A 16,906-nucleotide genomic window follows, 5' to 3' on the forward strand; every position below is an offset into this window, starting at 1 on the left:
TTTATTTGTTTTAGTGCATGTTTCTTGTGTTTAATTGTTTACAATTTCTATTTACTAACTATATTTGACTATGAAGAAGGTACAGTTTTTTTCAATAATTGCCCTTAAATTCAAAAGTTGTTTAAATCTCATAAAAATACATGTATACCATCTTGAACATGTGTGTATATAAAGTACCAGGTTAAAAAGTTTTATCTTGTTTTAAAAAATATTTATGACTTAGACATTTTGGCATATTTCTAAGATTTAGTCAAAAATGATGAAAAACTGGCACATATTGTCATAGATTTTTGAAAAGGAAAATGTGTCCGCAGCTGTCGCCCACAACGAAATTGATATATTTTGTTTGATATCACATGATAAAGTTATAATATGAGTTTCATCGTGGGCGACGACTGCGGACATATTACCGGTAGTGTAAAAAAAGTGTAAAATTCAAATACTTTACAATATTTATTTTTTGTTAATCTATCAAGGGGTCATATGGCACAAAATCTTTTGAACACCCATTTTTAGGTCTCACACAAGGAATTAATTTCACTATTTACACACTTACAAGTAACAAAGATAAAGATTAAGATAAGGTTCCACTTTTATATACCATAAACACTCCATCAGAAAATCACAAATACATACATTGCATCAACTTGTACATACATGGTAAAATATACCTGCATCATAAACAATAAACATATCTTTGGCGTCTTGGGGGCTACTCATTTCAACCATCAAAATAACTACCTCTAACATCTAAAAACTAGCTACCACTATTACTGTGTACATAGAATAATCAATTCCAAGGTGATCTCGGAAGTACTACAAAGTGGCCTGGGCTGATCCCTGCAGGCCTAATAAAACTCTGGGCTGATCCCAGGAGAGTAACGATGGTGCCCAGGGCTGATCCCTGTAGGCAATTAAACTCCGGGCTGATCCCAGGAGTAGCAGCATAGACCCCAGGAGTAGCAGCATAACGATGGTGCCCAGGGCTGATCCCTGCAGGCAATTTAACTCCGGGCTGATCCCAGGAGTAGGACAAATGCCTGGGGCTGATCCCAGCAGGCAGCATAAAACTCTGGGTTTATACCGTAGATTTGACGCATTGCCCAAACTGAGAGGAGCAAGACAACCCATATCAACTACAATCGTTCAATTGTTCAAAACAATTATCTACATGCTACACCAGCCTAGTCTAGTTAACCAACCAAATTACCTATATGTTATATAAGATTATAATAACTATTTCAAATGTCACTAGAATTGACCTTGGGGGCAGAATTCCCCAAGGAATGACCACCAAATGAGCGAATAAAATGAGTGAAGCCCCCAAGCAAAGGAAAAGGTTAATTAAGTATTTGACATATAGTTATGGTGTAATAAAGTATTACACTGTTGTACAATGATGAAACAAGAAAAAAAAAAATACAAATAAAATACATATTTATTCCTATTGTTCCACTAACTATAAGATGACAAGCTTGATGGCGTAAAGCATTTAGTATGACCAGCTATGTCTATTACACAGTACATGGTGACGCATTGCACATGTTGTTTTGAGCGTTTTTGATTATTTGACGATCGGTACGAATGTATCTCACATAGCAATCAGATGACCATCTGCCTAGTTCTTTGATGACATGATCTTCAACGCCAGCTGCTGCCGCTGTAGTTGCTGCTCCGATGCGGAATGAATGACCCGATTAGTTCTGCTCACGAAAACTGCTTCTGCGCAAGAGTTCCCTAAGATGTTGAATGAATTTGTCTCTAGTTATGGGCAGGCAACAGTGTTCACTTTCGATAAACAATGGTGAAGATTGGTCACAAGCAGACAACTTTCGTGATTCCAGATACACAAGCATATTATGTACAGGTTTAAAATATACATTTTCAAAAATTGTGATATCTACGCCTTTAGAGAACGGATCTGTTTTAGAATTCCGTAATCTTAATACAAAAGTGTTGTTCCCATCATGAAAACTAACATCTTCTATTCTAACAAAATCTACAGAAGAAGCATTCTTACATGTTATTTCTCCACATTGAAGGAATCCAAAGAAGGCACATAAGAACATGCATTTTAACATCGAGTCAAAAAACGGAGAAAAAGCTCCGTTATCTAGCAAAATGACCAACTCTTTCAAAATCTGTACTGTTATAGGTAGACGCTTTACAACTTGATTTGTCTGGGATTTTTTAACACCTCTAAGAACATAATGCAAGCGATGACAATTATGTAATACATCACCTAAACCTGCTACAATGTAATAATAACGAATGCCAGCTAGATACAGTTTCATCTTCGTACTTCAGCTTTAGAACTGATTTACAATGAGATATAAAGTAAACAAGTGTGGTCTCAGTAATAGAGGGTAATGATGTTCTAGAACAAACTGCGCCATTCATACACATAAAGGTAATAAAACACTGCAAAGCTGAACTGTAAGTCTGTTTCGTAGAAGTACTCAGAGAAGCATCTAAGAGTTCTGTCACTTGCTGGTCTAGACTGTCAACATCATAGAGTGATGGATACAAGGAGTTGGATTCGCCTCTGCTCCAGGAAGTAGAGTCCGGAATTTCTCCATCTGGTAACGAGAAAGTGCGTCAGCTATACAGTTTTTGTGACCTTCAATATGTTTGGCATGTAAAACATAGTGATTTTTTGCAGCATGAAACGTCAGTGTTCTCATTAATTTCATGATACTAGGGACTTTAGAGCGTCTTTTCTTAATTATGTCAACTGTCGCCATATTGTCACAATGAAATAGTATCCAATACGTTTCCTGTTCCAATTATGTCCCGCAGAAGACAAGCCATTACTATTGGGTAAAGTTCAAAGAAAGCCATTGATGTTTTTTCCTGCAATATTTCTACGGGGAAATCTCCTTGAAACCATTGGTTTTCATATGATCCTCCATATGAAATAGGAGTTGCATCAGGAAATAACTGCATATCTGCTGCCTCTGTTATGTTGCCATCGATAAAGAAAGACACACCATTCCAAGATCTTAGAAATTTGAGCCACATGCTCAAGTCCGCTCTACACATACGATCAATTTTGATATGGTAATGCAATGGTTCAACGGTAGTGGACAAGGCAATAAGGTGAGAAATAAATGAGCGACCTGGTAATATAACTCTGCATGCAAAGTTCAAGTGACCTAGTAAACTCAAGAGCTCTCTTTTAGTACATGATTTCTTGTACTGAAATGTTTCTAGCAGTTCTGTTATTCTGGTAAGTTTCTCTCTAGGTAATCTTGTTTCCATCTTTGCTGAATCTAAGTAGAGTCCAAGATATTCGATTTCATTACAGGGACCTTCTGTCTTTTTTGATGATAAAGGAATACCTAGTTCTTTAAAGATATTGAGAAATCTGTGAATAACTTCGAATGCGTCTCCCCATGGAGGTACCACTACCAGAAAATCATCTAAGAGATGCAGAACATTGGAGATATCGAATACATTTTCCGCAATCCAGCAAACTGCTGTTGATAGATAGTCAAAGGTCTTTGGACTTGAACGACTTCCGAACACTAATCTTTTGTAAAAATAATAATTGTCTTTCCACTTGATTACATGAAACGGCCACAACTCCTCTAGAATGGGTATATTCTTGAAGGCATCAGTTATGTCTGTCTTAATAAGAAAAGATCCCAAGCCCAAGTGTTTTATGAGGCTAACTGCATCATCAATCTTCACGTAAGTCAAGGAAAATTCTTGTTTGTCTATCAAGTTGTTTAAACTCGGAATATCTTCGTTATCATGGGGAGCCGACATATCCACAATAAGACGTTTCTTCTTTGAATATTTCCCTTCGGCTACACCAATAGGGTTTATTCTATAGTTTTTAAAAGGTATGTCTCTAAACGGTCCCAAAAGATATCCTTTGTTAACTTCCTGTTGAATGAGGTCTCCAACACATTCTGAGTGTTTTTCAGCTGATCTTAAGTTTTTACATTCAAATGGTGTTTCTGGAATTGTCTGAAAACGGGTGTGAAAACCAAACTGCAAACCGATAATTAAATATGACACAAATTCTTTATCTGGATGATCTTTAAGCCACAAATGTAGTATGTCTATGTTGACAGGAGTATTCACAGAGCTCATGTAGTTGCCAACTACTTTGGATGGGTCGGAGGCCCCAAGTGTTGGGGGCCAGTTGCCGTTTTTTGCTAAGGTACAATTCTGCCGAGCATGTTCACCTCTACAATCTAAACAAATATGAGCATTTCTACATCTAGATAGCTGGCATCCTCTTGTGCCATTAAAGTTGTTGCAGATCTCCTTTCCTGCATGATACAGTCTTTTCCTGCCATAGGAATCGACTTCTCTCTCCAATTGCAATTTTTCTGTTTTCTGCGTGGCAGCCATAGCACAGAAATTTGTAAGATGGAGAGTGCTATGACAGTGTGTACATGACTGTGCTTTCGCATTGGCAAAGATATTGCAGAAAAGTGTATTGTTTCTGACAGACCAATCCACCATGATATTGTTAAATCTTAAATGAGAAGCCGCCATCAAACTAAACTGTCTATGATATTCATAGAATCCTTTTCCAGGGTATCTGGTTGCCATGTCGATGATGTCCCTCTCATAGAGATCCAGTTCGACTCGTCTCTGCGGGTATGCTTCACACATCACATTTTGATATATGCCAAACGCTTGGATGAATTCTCCAAGCGAGAGTGATCTTTGTAACCGATAATCATTTTTTTGCTCTGATTGCGGTTTGTCCTCTGTGGGCACATAATAAGGAATAAGAATTGAAGCTAAGTTTATGTCTTTACCTGCCGTGATTTGTTGCCTTAACTGTGGAGAAATTGTTTCAACTAACGGAAGCGACTCAGCCGAGAACCCAAATCTCGTCCTTTTGTACGAAGGTGCTGGTTGTTGGTTCGCAATTCCAGTTGTTGTAGCACTAGGTCCACTCACTCAAGAAGACATAGCTGCCATGGCTGAGGACAGAGTAAAGTTGGACGTATTGTTTACGTCGTTCGATGACGAATTCGCTTGGTTAGTCTGACCGCCAGATTGAATGTTATGATTAATTTCTGTGCTGACCGATGAACTCGTAGTCTGGGTGTTCATGGAATTCACACCCAATGTCAGATTTATCACGTTTTGCTGCAGACTCTGTACTGTAGACGAAAGCTTCGACACTAAGTCTATCATCACTCGCTGATCGCCGCCATTATTGTTTTGAACTGGGGCATCTTGGGAAGGCGCACCTTGCGCGTCCAGCGGGGATCCTGGTCTATTAATAGAATTCTCTTCCACCAATCGTTTTGCATTGCTTGGATAAATAATGCCGCGGTTATTCAAAGCTTGTTTTAAACGAAAAGTTGTCCAATTTCCTGGCAAATCCGGGTCGTAGGCATAAGGCGAATGCCTCGTTCATTTAGGTCCCATATTTTTTGGTACTGTAGAAGTCAGTCAGAAGAAATTCCTGAATTAGGTAATAGTTAAACACACACATCGAATAACGATGATCAAAACTCTAGGACATCACATCAACGAATCATCCGACAGTAAATTCACTTGAAATGAAAGTTATGTTCAATATTAGGAAGACAAAATATAGCTCTCGAACTCAAAGCGTTCACGCTGAAAACATCTGTATCAATACCAGACTCCCCCCTCTAGGCATCAATGCCCCTGGCTGCTCTCCCCTGATTGGTCAATTCAATACTGATACTAAACACGTCTCAAATTACATGATAACACATTGTCTTAATTACATGTATGTACCCGAATATTTTGCTAAGATTAGATAGCAGCAGGAATTAACTGGTGTATAAATAATAATTTAATCTACAATTAAATTTCAATATGTTACTATATAGCTTTAATTCAGTTAATTAATTAACTATACTCTCAGCATATAATTCATGAAAGAGAAATTTTAGTTAATTGCTTCAAGAAAAATTTAAGATCAGAAAAATAACGCCTTATGCGGTTTCTAAGAGAGATAATTGAGAGTAAACATACCTACCCCCAAATACACGTGGGTTCCACATGTTGACAAACAGGCTCAGCACCATCCAGGAAGTTGCATCATGCGCATCTAAAAAAATAGTTCCACTGAAATTAGTGTGACAATTCCCCTAAAGTAATAATTCTCCTAGCCACTGAGTCTAAAATCAATACTACAGGCCTAAAATAAGGTGCCAAAAAAGGAAGAAAGAAAAGAAATTGTCTCTATATATATGGAACTACAATTGACTAAGTTCAGTTTGATGGCTATTTCCTTGCGTAAGACCTTTAAGACAACTAAAAGTTTATGAAATTTAATTAAATTTGCAGAAAAAGTCTAGTAGGTATCTATCACCTATATGCTAGTGTATGAAAATCTACTTTTGACCCTAAGGGATTAAAAATAGGAGATAACTCTTCTTAACAGCTTGCTGAATTCTGGAGTAAATTTCTGTTAATATTCATCTACAGTTCATCTTTTTAAAACTCAATAAAAATTAATTAGTGAGATATTGAGAAAAGAGCTTGGAATGAAATGAAACCTGAAATGTTAGAGTTTATGTGTATGTGCTTTAAAAAAAAATCATCTCTAATTAATAGACATTAATTAGCTAAGAAACAGGAAAATGACTTAAATATTGGAATTAATTAGCAAAAAGTTGTTAATTTTAATTCTAAGACAAAGACAGACACTGGAAAAAATAGTGCCAGAAGAGTCTTCAATAATGTACCTTGGAGCGTTGATAACGGTGGTCACTGATTAATGGCTAGTGATTAAGATAAGAGGTTCTTAAGCAATGGGGGGTGATGAGGCTTTTCCATCAGTCATCAAAGATGGGGGTTCCTCTTAGAAGACATGGCAGCTCTAAAATAAATAAACAGTATGAAAGTTTACAATACTTAAAAATTTGCACCACACACAACATCATATTATTAGAAAAAGTCTACAAGTATACAGTTCAATATAAATCATGCCAAAGAAAGGACCAAAGTGGCTGCATCAACATCAGTACAAAAAAGGAAACATACCTCACAAGGGCCAGAAAAGTACAGGGACCACCAGTCCAGTACAGTGTCTATGTCCTATAAGAAGGCTGAGTAAAGAAGAGTTTCAGGACGTTGTACAGCAGCAGAAGGATGGAATATTCACAATAAGCGATGCTGAGCGTAGAGGCAGTCAAATGAAGATTTTGCGACCCGGGCCGAGTGAAGTGCAGCTGGTAGACTCCTACACGGATGCAGAGTCACCGAACCCTAATTCCAGACTTAACAAAGTGCTCCATCAAGAAAAACTGCTAAACTATGGAACCATGCATTTAAAGAGCACTCACAGGAATTCCCGGACTGTGACGGTTCACTGGACTGGAACCAGCATGGGGAGGAAAAGAGAGGCCTGGCATGGATCCTTTCCATTCGATGTAAGAAGTGCCATTACACCAGTCACAGTGAAAAGCTGTACGAGGAAGTCAGTCGATCAGGAAGGGGACGGAGAGCCGCACAGCTTTATGTTGCCATGGCTGTCGGTCACTTGGGTACCAGCCTTACAACAGAGGGTATGCGTGGTATGCTTCTTGGCGCAAACATCGAACCAGCATCAGCCACAAACATTCATCAGACCTGCAACAAAGTAGGCAAAATCATCACTGACGTGAACAAAAACAGCATGAAGAAAATAAGGCAGGACATTCAAGAGCTTAACGAGAAATGTGGACTTGCCAATACACCTATAAGAGCGGAAGGAGATGCCCGGTATAACAATGCCACCTTCAGTGCAATAGGGAAAACACCATTCCAAGCTGCCACACAAGTGACATACACTTTAAGTGAAAATGTTACCAAGAAGAAGAATGTTGTGGCAGTGTTTTGTGGCAATAAACTGTGCAAGAAAGGCACCTATCTTAGAGCCAAGGGGAAGGAAGTTACCTGCCCCGGACATGAAGGCCGCACTGCAACCATTCCTCCAGAGACCACCATTGGAGACGAAAAGAGATGGGCTGCGGAATGCATCAGTGAGCTGCAAAGTGATGACCGTCCACTCATCATTTCCCATTTCACCAGTGATGGAGATAGTGCTGCTGCTTCCGGTGCATCTGAAAAGCAAGGGCATATGATTGAAAACCTCAAAGACCTGCGCCACTTCTTTGACTCTCAGAGAAAACAGACTGCTAAAGCTCCATTCAGCAGTCACATGTTTCCTGGAAGAACAAAAGCTATGAGAGAATCCATGCAGAGGAGATTTGCCCTGGACCTGAAGCTTAGATGCAGGACCGAGTACGAAAACTGCTACAAACACTACTCAGGTGATTACCTTTGATGAAACGGGCCATGTCAACAGCTGTCCGTTCCATCATCAGCTGCTACCAAGGACAGTGCGGAAAGTCCTGCCAACTTCATTCCTTCTCCTGTCGCGGACTGAAAAACAATAAGTGGAACTCTTCAGTGTTGCCTCGTGACTTTGAATTAAGCATGACAGAAGAAGACATGTGCTTGTTAAAAGACCGTATAAATCTGACTTTGGGACCTAATAATCTTGATAGAATTAAATATCACACTTGTACACAAAAATCTGAATCTTTTAATAGGGCATATTTAAAATCAAATCCAAAATGTATTACAAGTAGTAGAAATTTTGAAAGTAGAATACATAAAGTTGTGCACTCACTCAATCGGGGTCATGGAAATTCAACATTGGAACTTTGTGAATTTGTAGGGGCACCTGTTGTAAAAGGAAGTAGAGTGGTCCATCATCTAAAACAACAGCAAAATAGGCAAAATTACTTTAAAATGAAACAAAAACTCTTAAAATATAAAAACCAAAGAAAATTTTACAGATCTAAAAGATATCAGCTCTATGATAAAAAGTCTAAAGACACTTATAGTAAGTCACTAACAGATCCAAAGTTAAACAGGAAGTAGTTAAGTGTGGGTTGGGGGGGGGGGGGGTGGGGTGTTATCATAGGTGGGTTGGGGGGGGGTGTAGTTAGCATGTTTGAAATGTTTGTTATATTATACCTATCATATGAATTTTGTATTACATTCAATGATTGCTCTGTTTAAATAATGTGCACTGAATGTATGGTAATGTGTGAATGATGAGTGTGTAAAATGTGAAATGTCCTTTTATGGGGTGCTCAGTTCATGTAAATATGTTATATTTTTCATTGTTTATCTTATTAAAATGATTGCAAACAATTATCTTGATTTTCTTACCTGTCTGATGTACACAACAGAGAGGACTGAGACGATTGGTTGAAATACGGGTACACAGGTGTCAAATTTCACCGTTGGTGACAAGACAGCATCCCGCATTTTTTATCCGCCATTGTTGATCTTTAACAAGGGAGACAACTCCTGAAATTCGAAAAAATGCAGTTTAAATAAAAGTTACATGTTTCTCTTTAGGTCTCACACAAGGAATTAATTTCACTATATGTTACTATATAGCTTTAATTCAGTTAATTAATTAACTATACTCTCAGCATATAATTTATGAAAGAGAAATTTTAGTTAAATGCTTCAAGAAAAATTTTAGATCAGAAAAATAATGCCTTAAGCGGTTTCTAAGAGAGACAATTGAGAGTAAACATACCTACCCCCAAATACACGTGGGTTCCATATGTTGACAAACAGGCTCAGCACCATCCAGGAAGTTGCATCATGTGCATCTAAAAAAAATAGTTCCACTGAAATTAGTGTGACAATTCCCCTAAAGTAATAATTCTCCTAGCCACTGAGTCCAAAATCAATACTACAGGCCTAAAATAAGGTGCCAAAAAAGGAAGAAAGAAAAGAAATTGTCTCTATATATATGGAACTACAATTGACTAAGTTCAGTTTGATTGGCTATTTCCTTGCGTAAGACCTTAAAGTCATTGTTGCTCAGGTGAGCGATGTGGCCCCATGGGCCTCTTGTTTTTAGAAACAAGATAAAGGATCACGGGTCAGTGTTTTTCCCTATTAGGAATAGGTCATTTAATTTTACCTTTTTGCCCTTCAAATACAATCTTTGCCTTGATTACATTTGTTACTAGTATTTTGAACAATGTACATGTATTAAGGTATTAAATATCTGTATACTAAAACAAAATCTTATAGAAAGCAAGGATATGATAAGGTATTATATTTAAATCAATTTTTGGGAGTTGATTTTAATCAACTCTCCTATGCAGTTACTTGGACAAACCGAAAGTGAAACAGTGTTTGGACCTCAGCACAAATCATCGCTGCTGACAAGACTTAGTTCTTGAAAATAATTGATAAATTTTGATGTAATGTATGATAAAGCATTGTTTTTCAAGGAAACTTATTTATAAATACCTTGAAAATAGTCAGATTTTAAATGGTACCAACAATTTAGATATCTTTTGTAGTTGTATGTATTTCTACGCCAGAGTTCAATATAGTCTCGTTCAATTCGACGCTCGGCTGTCTCCATAAATCTACAACAAGCATAGAGTCTCTCTTGCTTGTCGGAGATTTACGGTGTCAGCTGAGCGTTTGGTTGAACGAGACTAGAGTTTAAGATGGCTCTAAACACCCACAGTTTATTCCAATTTTCAATAGAAGACCACAAAACATATACTTATCAACTATCAAAATGATGATAGGGATAATATTAATAGGTATTTTTAAATAATTTGTTGTTGTTTTTTCTTGTTTTTGTAAAATATTTTTTAAAAAGTTAAATATTAACAAATTGAGAGAAATTTTTTTGTCATATGATTTAAGAAATGAAGATGATAATTTTTCTATTGATCGACGAATCAAAGAAAAAATTGACTGGAAAACTTCATCAATGCGCATAGAATTGAAAACGAAAGGAAAATACATGCGATAGCTTGTGATATTATTCACTGGAAAGGAAAATACATGCGATAGCTTGTGATATTATTCACTGTGCAGAAAAACGCGTAATAAAACTAGTTTTCATGTGAGATCGCTGGAATATGCAACTGGACATAACCATTCAAGAAAAGGCGATCGTGGACGAAAATAGCTGATATGTTGACAAAGAATAGTATGTATAAGTGACTTTTGTAAACGTTGAAGTAACTAGATAGCCAGTGATGTACTTAAATGGTATATCTGCCACTTGGAATGCACCGAAGGAGTTGATGCATTACTCATAGCTTTTCTTTACGACGCTTATTCTGATCACTGATGACCGATCATGTACGTGTGTAAATTTAAAAATCATCGTTACCAAATTTGAACAGCAGTGAAAGTTTATAGGCATATATGTTCGTTATAATATTCCTGGAAAAGGAACAGCCAGCCTTGCTGTAAATGTTGATTGATCTCAAGCAGACGAAATCATGAGAAGACGCTTAATTTTCCATTTCGTGAATCAAATAATGTGTTTTGTTTATTTTTGAAGGTTAAACTTTCAAGTTTTTATATTCACAAGGTTGCATTTTGTTTGCTGACAATAAAACAGACACAACTTTACATTTTGTTGAGAGTGTTTATCTTGGAAATTCCCGTTCTATAAATAGTGTTAGATCAGAACAGTTGAGAAAAGAAGTTCCGGCAAAAATTTTATTGATGCAGGTATCAAAGAAACTTTTCGACCAATCAGAAGCGCCGATATCTCATCAAACAAATAAATATTAAATGATGGATATTTCCTTCAAACACCTAAAAAAAAAATAACACTTCTTAACAATCAAAAATGTTATTATTGCAATTTTGTTTTTAGTATTTCCCAAAAACATAATTTTGCATAATTTCTTACTCTGTTGACAAATCATCTGAAAAAGCTGCTTGATGTTATAAGAAAAAGTATTTTAATAAATGTGACATAAAAAATTGAATGAAAATCATTGCAAATAATCACAAAAAATATTTTAAATTTTATTTGGTATGAAAGTTCCTCAGGTAAGAGTTATCGTTCCTAAGTCCCAAGGCCCAAACACCTTGGGGACTTTTCATTTCGGAGTTGAAGAAAATTTCCTAAATATCATGTTGGAATGATAAATACATTCATATTTCATTATAAGCCTATATAAATGAATGTATTCGCTTTAATGCACAACTAAGTCAAATAAATAAAGGGGAAAAATAACTAATAGGATTTATGTATCCCAACCTGAGAGAAATTCAAAGCCACCCTCCCATCCCCTTAAGATGGTCAGGAACATCTGTCGATATTAATGTAGATTAAAGTATATTATAATTGAAATACTCTCATCGGTTTAGAATTTTCTTTCCCACCCAATATTCAACCAAAAAATACGTTTTAGAAAGTTTTGGAAAATTAAAAATTTTATTGTCCCCAACAGGATTCGAACTCATGACCTACAGGTTTGTAGTGAACCCACTAACCCTCTGCGCAAAGCTGTAAGATATCGATGCCGGTAATAAAACATTTAAAAAAATTATACTTGATTTTATTGTTTATTTCGATAAATTATATACGACACAACGTGAAGGTGTCACATACCACATTACTTGTAAATAATGAATTTTCCAATTATCAAATTAGATCTATTCATTTACCAAATTTCTCAAAAGAGCAGTCCCCATACAATTTGCCTCAGTTTAAATCAGCCAGTACCGGAATTGCATGCTTCCAGATTTACTTTTTTTGCGTACTGCGTCATAAAAAAGTGGTGTATAGAGCCACCTTAATATTGCTTGGATCCATACAATTTTCAAGAAATATTTTTATTACTGATACATAGTTTGATTGAATTAATTTTATCTTTAAATATTATTTAACATGATTCATATAGGGGTTTCTCGACATTCTTGTAGAAAAAATCCAAAAATTCATATTATAAAAATGTGCGTAATTCAAATACAAATTGGAAACTACATAAACTTGTTATGCAAAATAACATATCATTGATTTTAAAATAAATAAACATCGACAAAATCAGCTACCTTCAGTTCTTCAGTACTTTGATTATTATTGTCAGCTTGAAACTTGAAAATATGAAACTGAAACCTACCATCATTATAGCTCCTTGTCCACCTGGGAAATATTCTTTAACTGGACATGAACCATGTCAAGAGTGTCCACTCCATTATTACCAAGATGGTGCTGAACAAACAACTTGTACAGAATGTGATGAAAATAAAAGAACTGAAGGTGTGGGCCATAACAGTTCAAGTTCTTGTGTCGTCATAGGTATGTTTTACCAGTATATAAAATAGTAGTTGTGTCCTAAAGTCATCAAAGACTATAGTAAAAATTTCATGAAAGGGACTTGAAAACGATTTAAGATCAAAAAATTTGTTTTTATTTTTTATGTATAAAATGGTGAACTGGTGCATTTTAAATGATTGACCAAAATATTAAATGTTAAAGTCAAGTTACAAGCGAGATACAGAGGTAAGAATTGGTTGTTATGTAAACAAAGCTCAAGTCTTATACTGTAAACGAGGAAAATATTACGGTGTTATTAATTTCACTATGTTCACAGTCAGACAATTTTCCGTGAACATTAAGCCAATGTGAATATTCACTGTGTATTTTGCGATCTCCGTGCATGCCGCCATAACAGATGTTATTGATAGATGTGTGCATGAGTGGGGCCTAAATTACCACTTCCCTATCGTAATTATAGCACTTTTAAAAACGCAAGCATAAATATTATGTATGATTTATGTTTATTATACAACTTAATATAACGGAACAATTGATTCACCTTTATTTTTTAACACCCCTCAGCTGTGCGGCCCTATCGAAGCCATTGTTGTGAAGACCTGCGCTAATTGCCACTTATTATTTCGGACATTTCCATAGATTCATGTACACCCTGTGGGTTGTTTGCGATTGGCATTCATATTGAGCAGTTCACTTTGAAGAATTATTGATTATAAAGTCGTGCATTTTTTAAACAGATTTACCCCTGTTTGAAATTTTAGACACGTGGAATTAAAGACGTGTACAGTAGTTGTTTACAAAAAATGTAAGGTAGAGAATTACCATTTCTTACCCAAAATGACATGCAAAAAACAATTTAAACTAACTCAATACAGGTAACTCTCGTTGGCTCGAACTTCGTTCGCTCAAAGTTCTTGATCGCTCCAAGTGAGTCTAGGGTCCCGATTTTTTTCCCTATATAATTAAGCAAAGGACTATGTGCAGTATGGTCAAATATCTGCCCCCGATTTCAACCAATTTTAAAATAGTATCGTATAAAAATGAAATCTTCACAAATCATTGTAAAGAGGATGCCTATAACTTTAATCTTGATTTTAGTCATCATTGCTCACTCGCTGTTTATCTATGACGTCACCTAAATGACCTAATTCCCGCAAATTTGCCAACAAATGAAGATATTCTCATTTTTGCTCTATATTTTGCATTCGGAAGTATAGAGCGCAGGTCTGCTCAAGTGCGATTTTAACTAAGTTTTTCTTCAGATAGTTATACATATTATACTAAAAAATGGTACTTGAGCAAGCCTGCGCTCCATGTTTCCCAGTCAAAAAACCATCGGAAAACACCCATATTTTGTATTTTGCTACAAAACATCAATTTATCAAAATAATGCAATATTTATGACATCATTTCTTCATTATGACATCACTGTGGTGATAGTCTTTTACACCTTTATTTCCAATATGATTTTAACTATCTTTCACCTTATTTTAAAGCTCTTTCTAAACTTTAATTTTGGGGGGCAAAAATTGCATAAAACTGCACTTAGTCCTTTACTCTTGATTTCTCGAACTCTTGATCTCTCGAAACCCTTGATCTCTTGAAGTCAAACTGCAGTCCTGTTGTTCATATTATATAGTTTCTTACTTTCGATACCTCGAAGTCGCTGTGTATCTCCAAGCGCTATACCTAATTAACACCTACTTGGCCATTTTAATGGCTCCAGGCGTTCGGCGACACTTGTCCTGCAAGGTGATAATTGTTTGATGATTGACCATACCGATACCTAATTGATAATTAACCGTTTTACGATATTTTGGAGATGCAATGAAAATAAGAAATTAATTGAGACGAAACGATAATATTGAGCCATGGTCAAAATTTAGAATTATAGAACTGTAAAAATTAAGCTTATCAGCATCATTAACCTGTCATAATAATGATTATTGCTGAACAAGTTCTTACAGCTGGTGAAGGACCCGTACAGTGGGAACAATTGGTGATACCCAGTTATCACATTTATGACAATATGTCGATCGTCTTGCAGTCCAGTTGTATTGAGCAATCTTGTCTTAATATGATGCATGAAATAAATAATTATCATGAATTTATTCAATAGTTGTTTGTATTCAGTTTTAATAACATCCAGTACTGTATATTTTACTGAAAAGAAAACGTTGTTTAATCACATGCGAAAGGTTAGAACTAAATAAATGGCTTCATCATAACATCTGGTAAGACTAATTTTAGAACCCGTCGGTCAACCCTGAAAATTCCGAACTCTTGAAAACTCGAACTCTTGAAACCTCAAAGTTTTTCCTTGGTCCCATGAATTCGAGCTATCGAGAGTTACCTTATTCGAGCTATCGAGAGTTATCTTCATAAATACTATAACAGTTAAACTCGGTTATAGGGAAGTCCTAGGGACAAATGGATTTACTTTGTTATGTCTGTAATTTGTTATATCCATATAACGAATTCATAATAATAACTTAAGCATATTATTTTAACTATATACATGTTTTCTTTCACCAGACTATAAGTTTTGCTAATTTAGGCTTAAAGTAAAAATACAATACTTTGATACCTTTAATAATCTGATTGTGAATTGAATAATTTATATAAAATATATTCATTTAAGCTTTTATTTGGAAATGCTAGTGTGAAATTTTTAATTTGTAAAGAAATTCGTTATAAAAGGGTAAAATTCACCTCTACAGGATTCAAAATTAGTTCGCTATATCCGTAAATTCATTATAATATCCAAACTTGTTATAAACATAAAATTTTGCAAATATTGGAAAAGAATTTTACCAGGGACTTAATAAAACTTCGCTATATCCATGAATTCGCTATATCTGTGTTTGTACTAAACGAGTTTAACTGTATCAAGAAAAGATACATTTGATTGAAACTTACACCAATACAACACATATGTAAAAAATGACAATATTCAAGCTTTGTTTACAAAACAAAGAATTATGAATTCTGTATCTTGCATATAAATTGCTATTGATTTTCAATTTTGACATAGGATTATAAACTTCAAAATTTATCAGTATAATCATTGAAAATGAAAAAATAAAATTTGAAAATTTTATGTCAAATCGTGTCCCTTTAATAGATGCAAATGATTACCAATGTCTTTTTCATCTGCAAATACACAATTTCTGGTATATAAGGCAAACATTAGGCTGTCCAAAGTTAATTCTATGTTAAACGTTACCCGCAGTATTTCATAGAATGGTTGACATCATATGATTGTATAATTGTTTGATTTTTAGATAAAGTGGAATGTAATAGTACAACATTGAAAGGCTGTAGCAATGGAGCATGTCACCTCCTTAACCATGAAGCAATTTGCGTTTGTAACGAAGGTAGAGTATTAAAACTCTGTTTATGTTAAATGAAGCAAACAGTCTAGAAAATAATGATCTGTAACTCTAGCAGGCTTATTTTAGCAGTTTGATATTAGCCCACTACAATTTTAATTACAAAATGTGTACCCTTTAGTAAAGTACCAAGTGTAAGAAAGTTGGCTTTAAAAATTCTGTAACTTAGCCTACAGCAAATGGATTACAAATGTGCTTATCTTAAAGATGATCAAATTCTAAAATTACTTTCTGAAAATTAACCAATACCACATCAAAACAATTTCAAAGAAATCAGCTAGGGTTAACAGTACCCAAGAATTCCTCTTTCTGTACCCCAGCAAACATAGTTGGAAGGGATAAAGAGGAATCAGCTTGTCCTCCCATGTGTCTGTCCATCTATTTATGCAATTGTGTCCGGCCTATATCTTATAAACTCAGTCAATTTATTAATAAT

The 16,906-nt window shown here is 35.4% G+C and overlaps 1 protein-coding gene, 1 long non-coding RNA gene and 1 pseudogene across 3 annotated transcripts in view; 1 reads left to right on the forward strand and 2 right to left on the reverse strand.

The window, feature by feature from the left end:
* Nucleotides 1-16,906, forward strand: part of LOC128169557 (sushi, von Willebrand factor type A, EGF and pentraxin domain-containing protein 1-like) — a 160,512-nt gene that overhangs the window by 117,596 nt on the left and 26,010 nt on the right. For both annotated transcript variants that reach the window (XM_052835674.1, XM_052835673.1), the window contains 2 exons: nucleotides 12,932-13,099; nucleotides 16,363-16,455. In XM_052835674.1, the coding sequence (XP_052691634.1) occupies nucleotides 12,932-13,099; nucleotides 16,363-16,455 (261 nt within the window). The remainder of the gene's footprint in view (nucleotides 1-12,931; nucleotides 13,100-16,362; nucleotides 16,456-16,906) is intronic.
* LOC128169558 (uncharacterized) lies at nucleotides 581-5,403 on the reverse strand (annotated as a pseudogene).
* On the reverse strand, nucleotides 5,788-9,829 carry LOC128169560 (uncharacterized). The gene is made up of 7 exons (XR_008241555.1): nucleotides 9,561-9,829; nucleotides 9,178-9,318; nucleotides 8,630-8,715; nucleotides 8,276-8,379; nucleotides 7,299-8,057; nucleotides 6,699-6,832; nucleotides 5,788-6,058 (listed from the first exon to the last, which is right to left on the reverse strand). It is a non-coding gene; the product is annotated as an uncharacterized LOC128169560 (long non-coding RNA).

The sequence above is a fragment of the Crassostrea angulata genome, unplaced genomic scaffold (genome assembly GCF_025612915.1).
Source record: "Crassostrea angulata isolate pt1a10 unplaced genomic scaffold, ASM2561291v2 HiC_scaffold_148, whole genome shotgun sequence".
In the NCBI taxonomy this organism is placed as follows: Eukaryota; Metazoa; Mollusca; class Bivalvia; order Ostreida; family Ostreidae; genus Magallana; species Magallana angulata.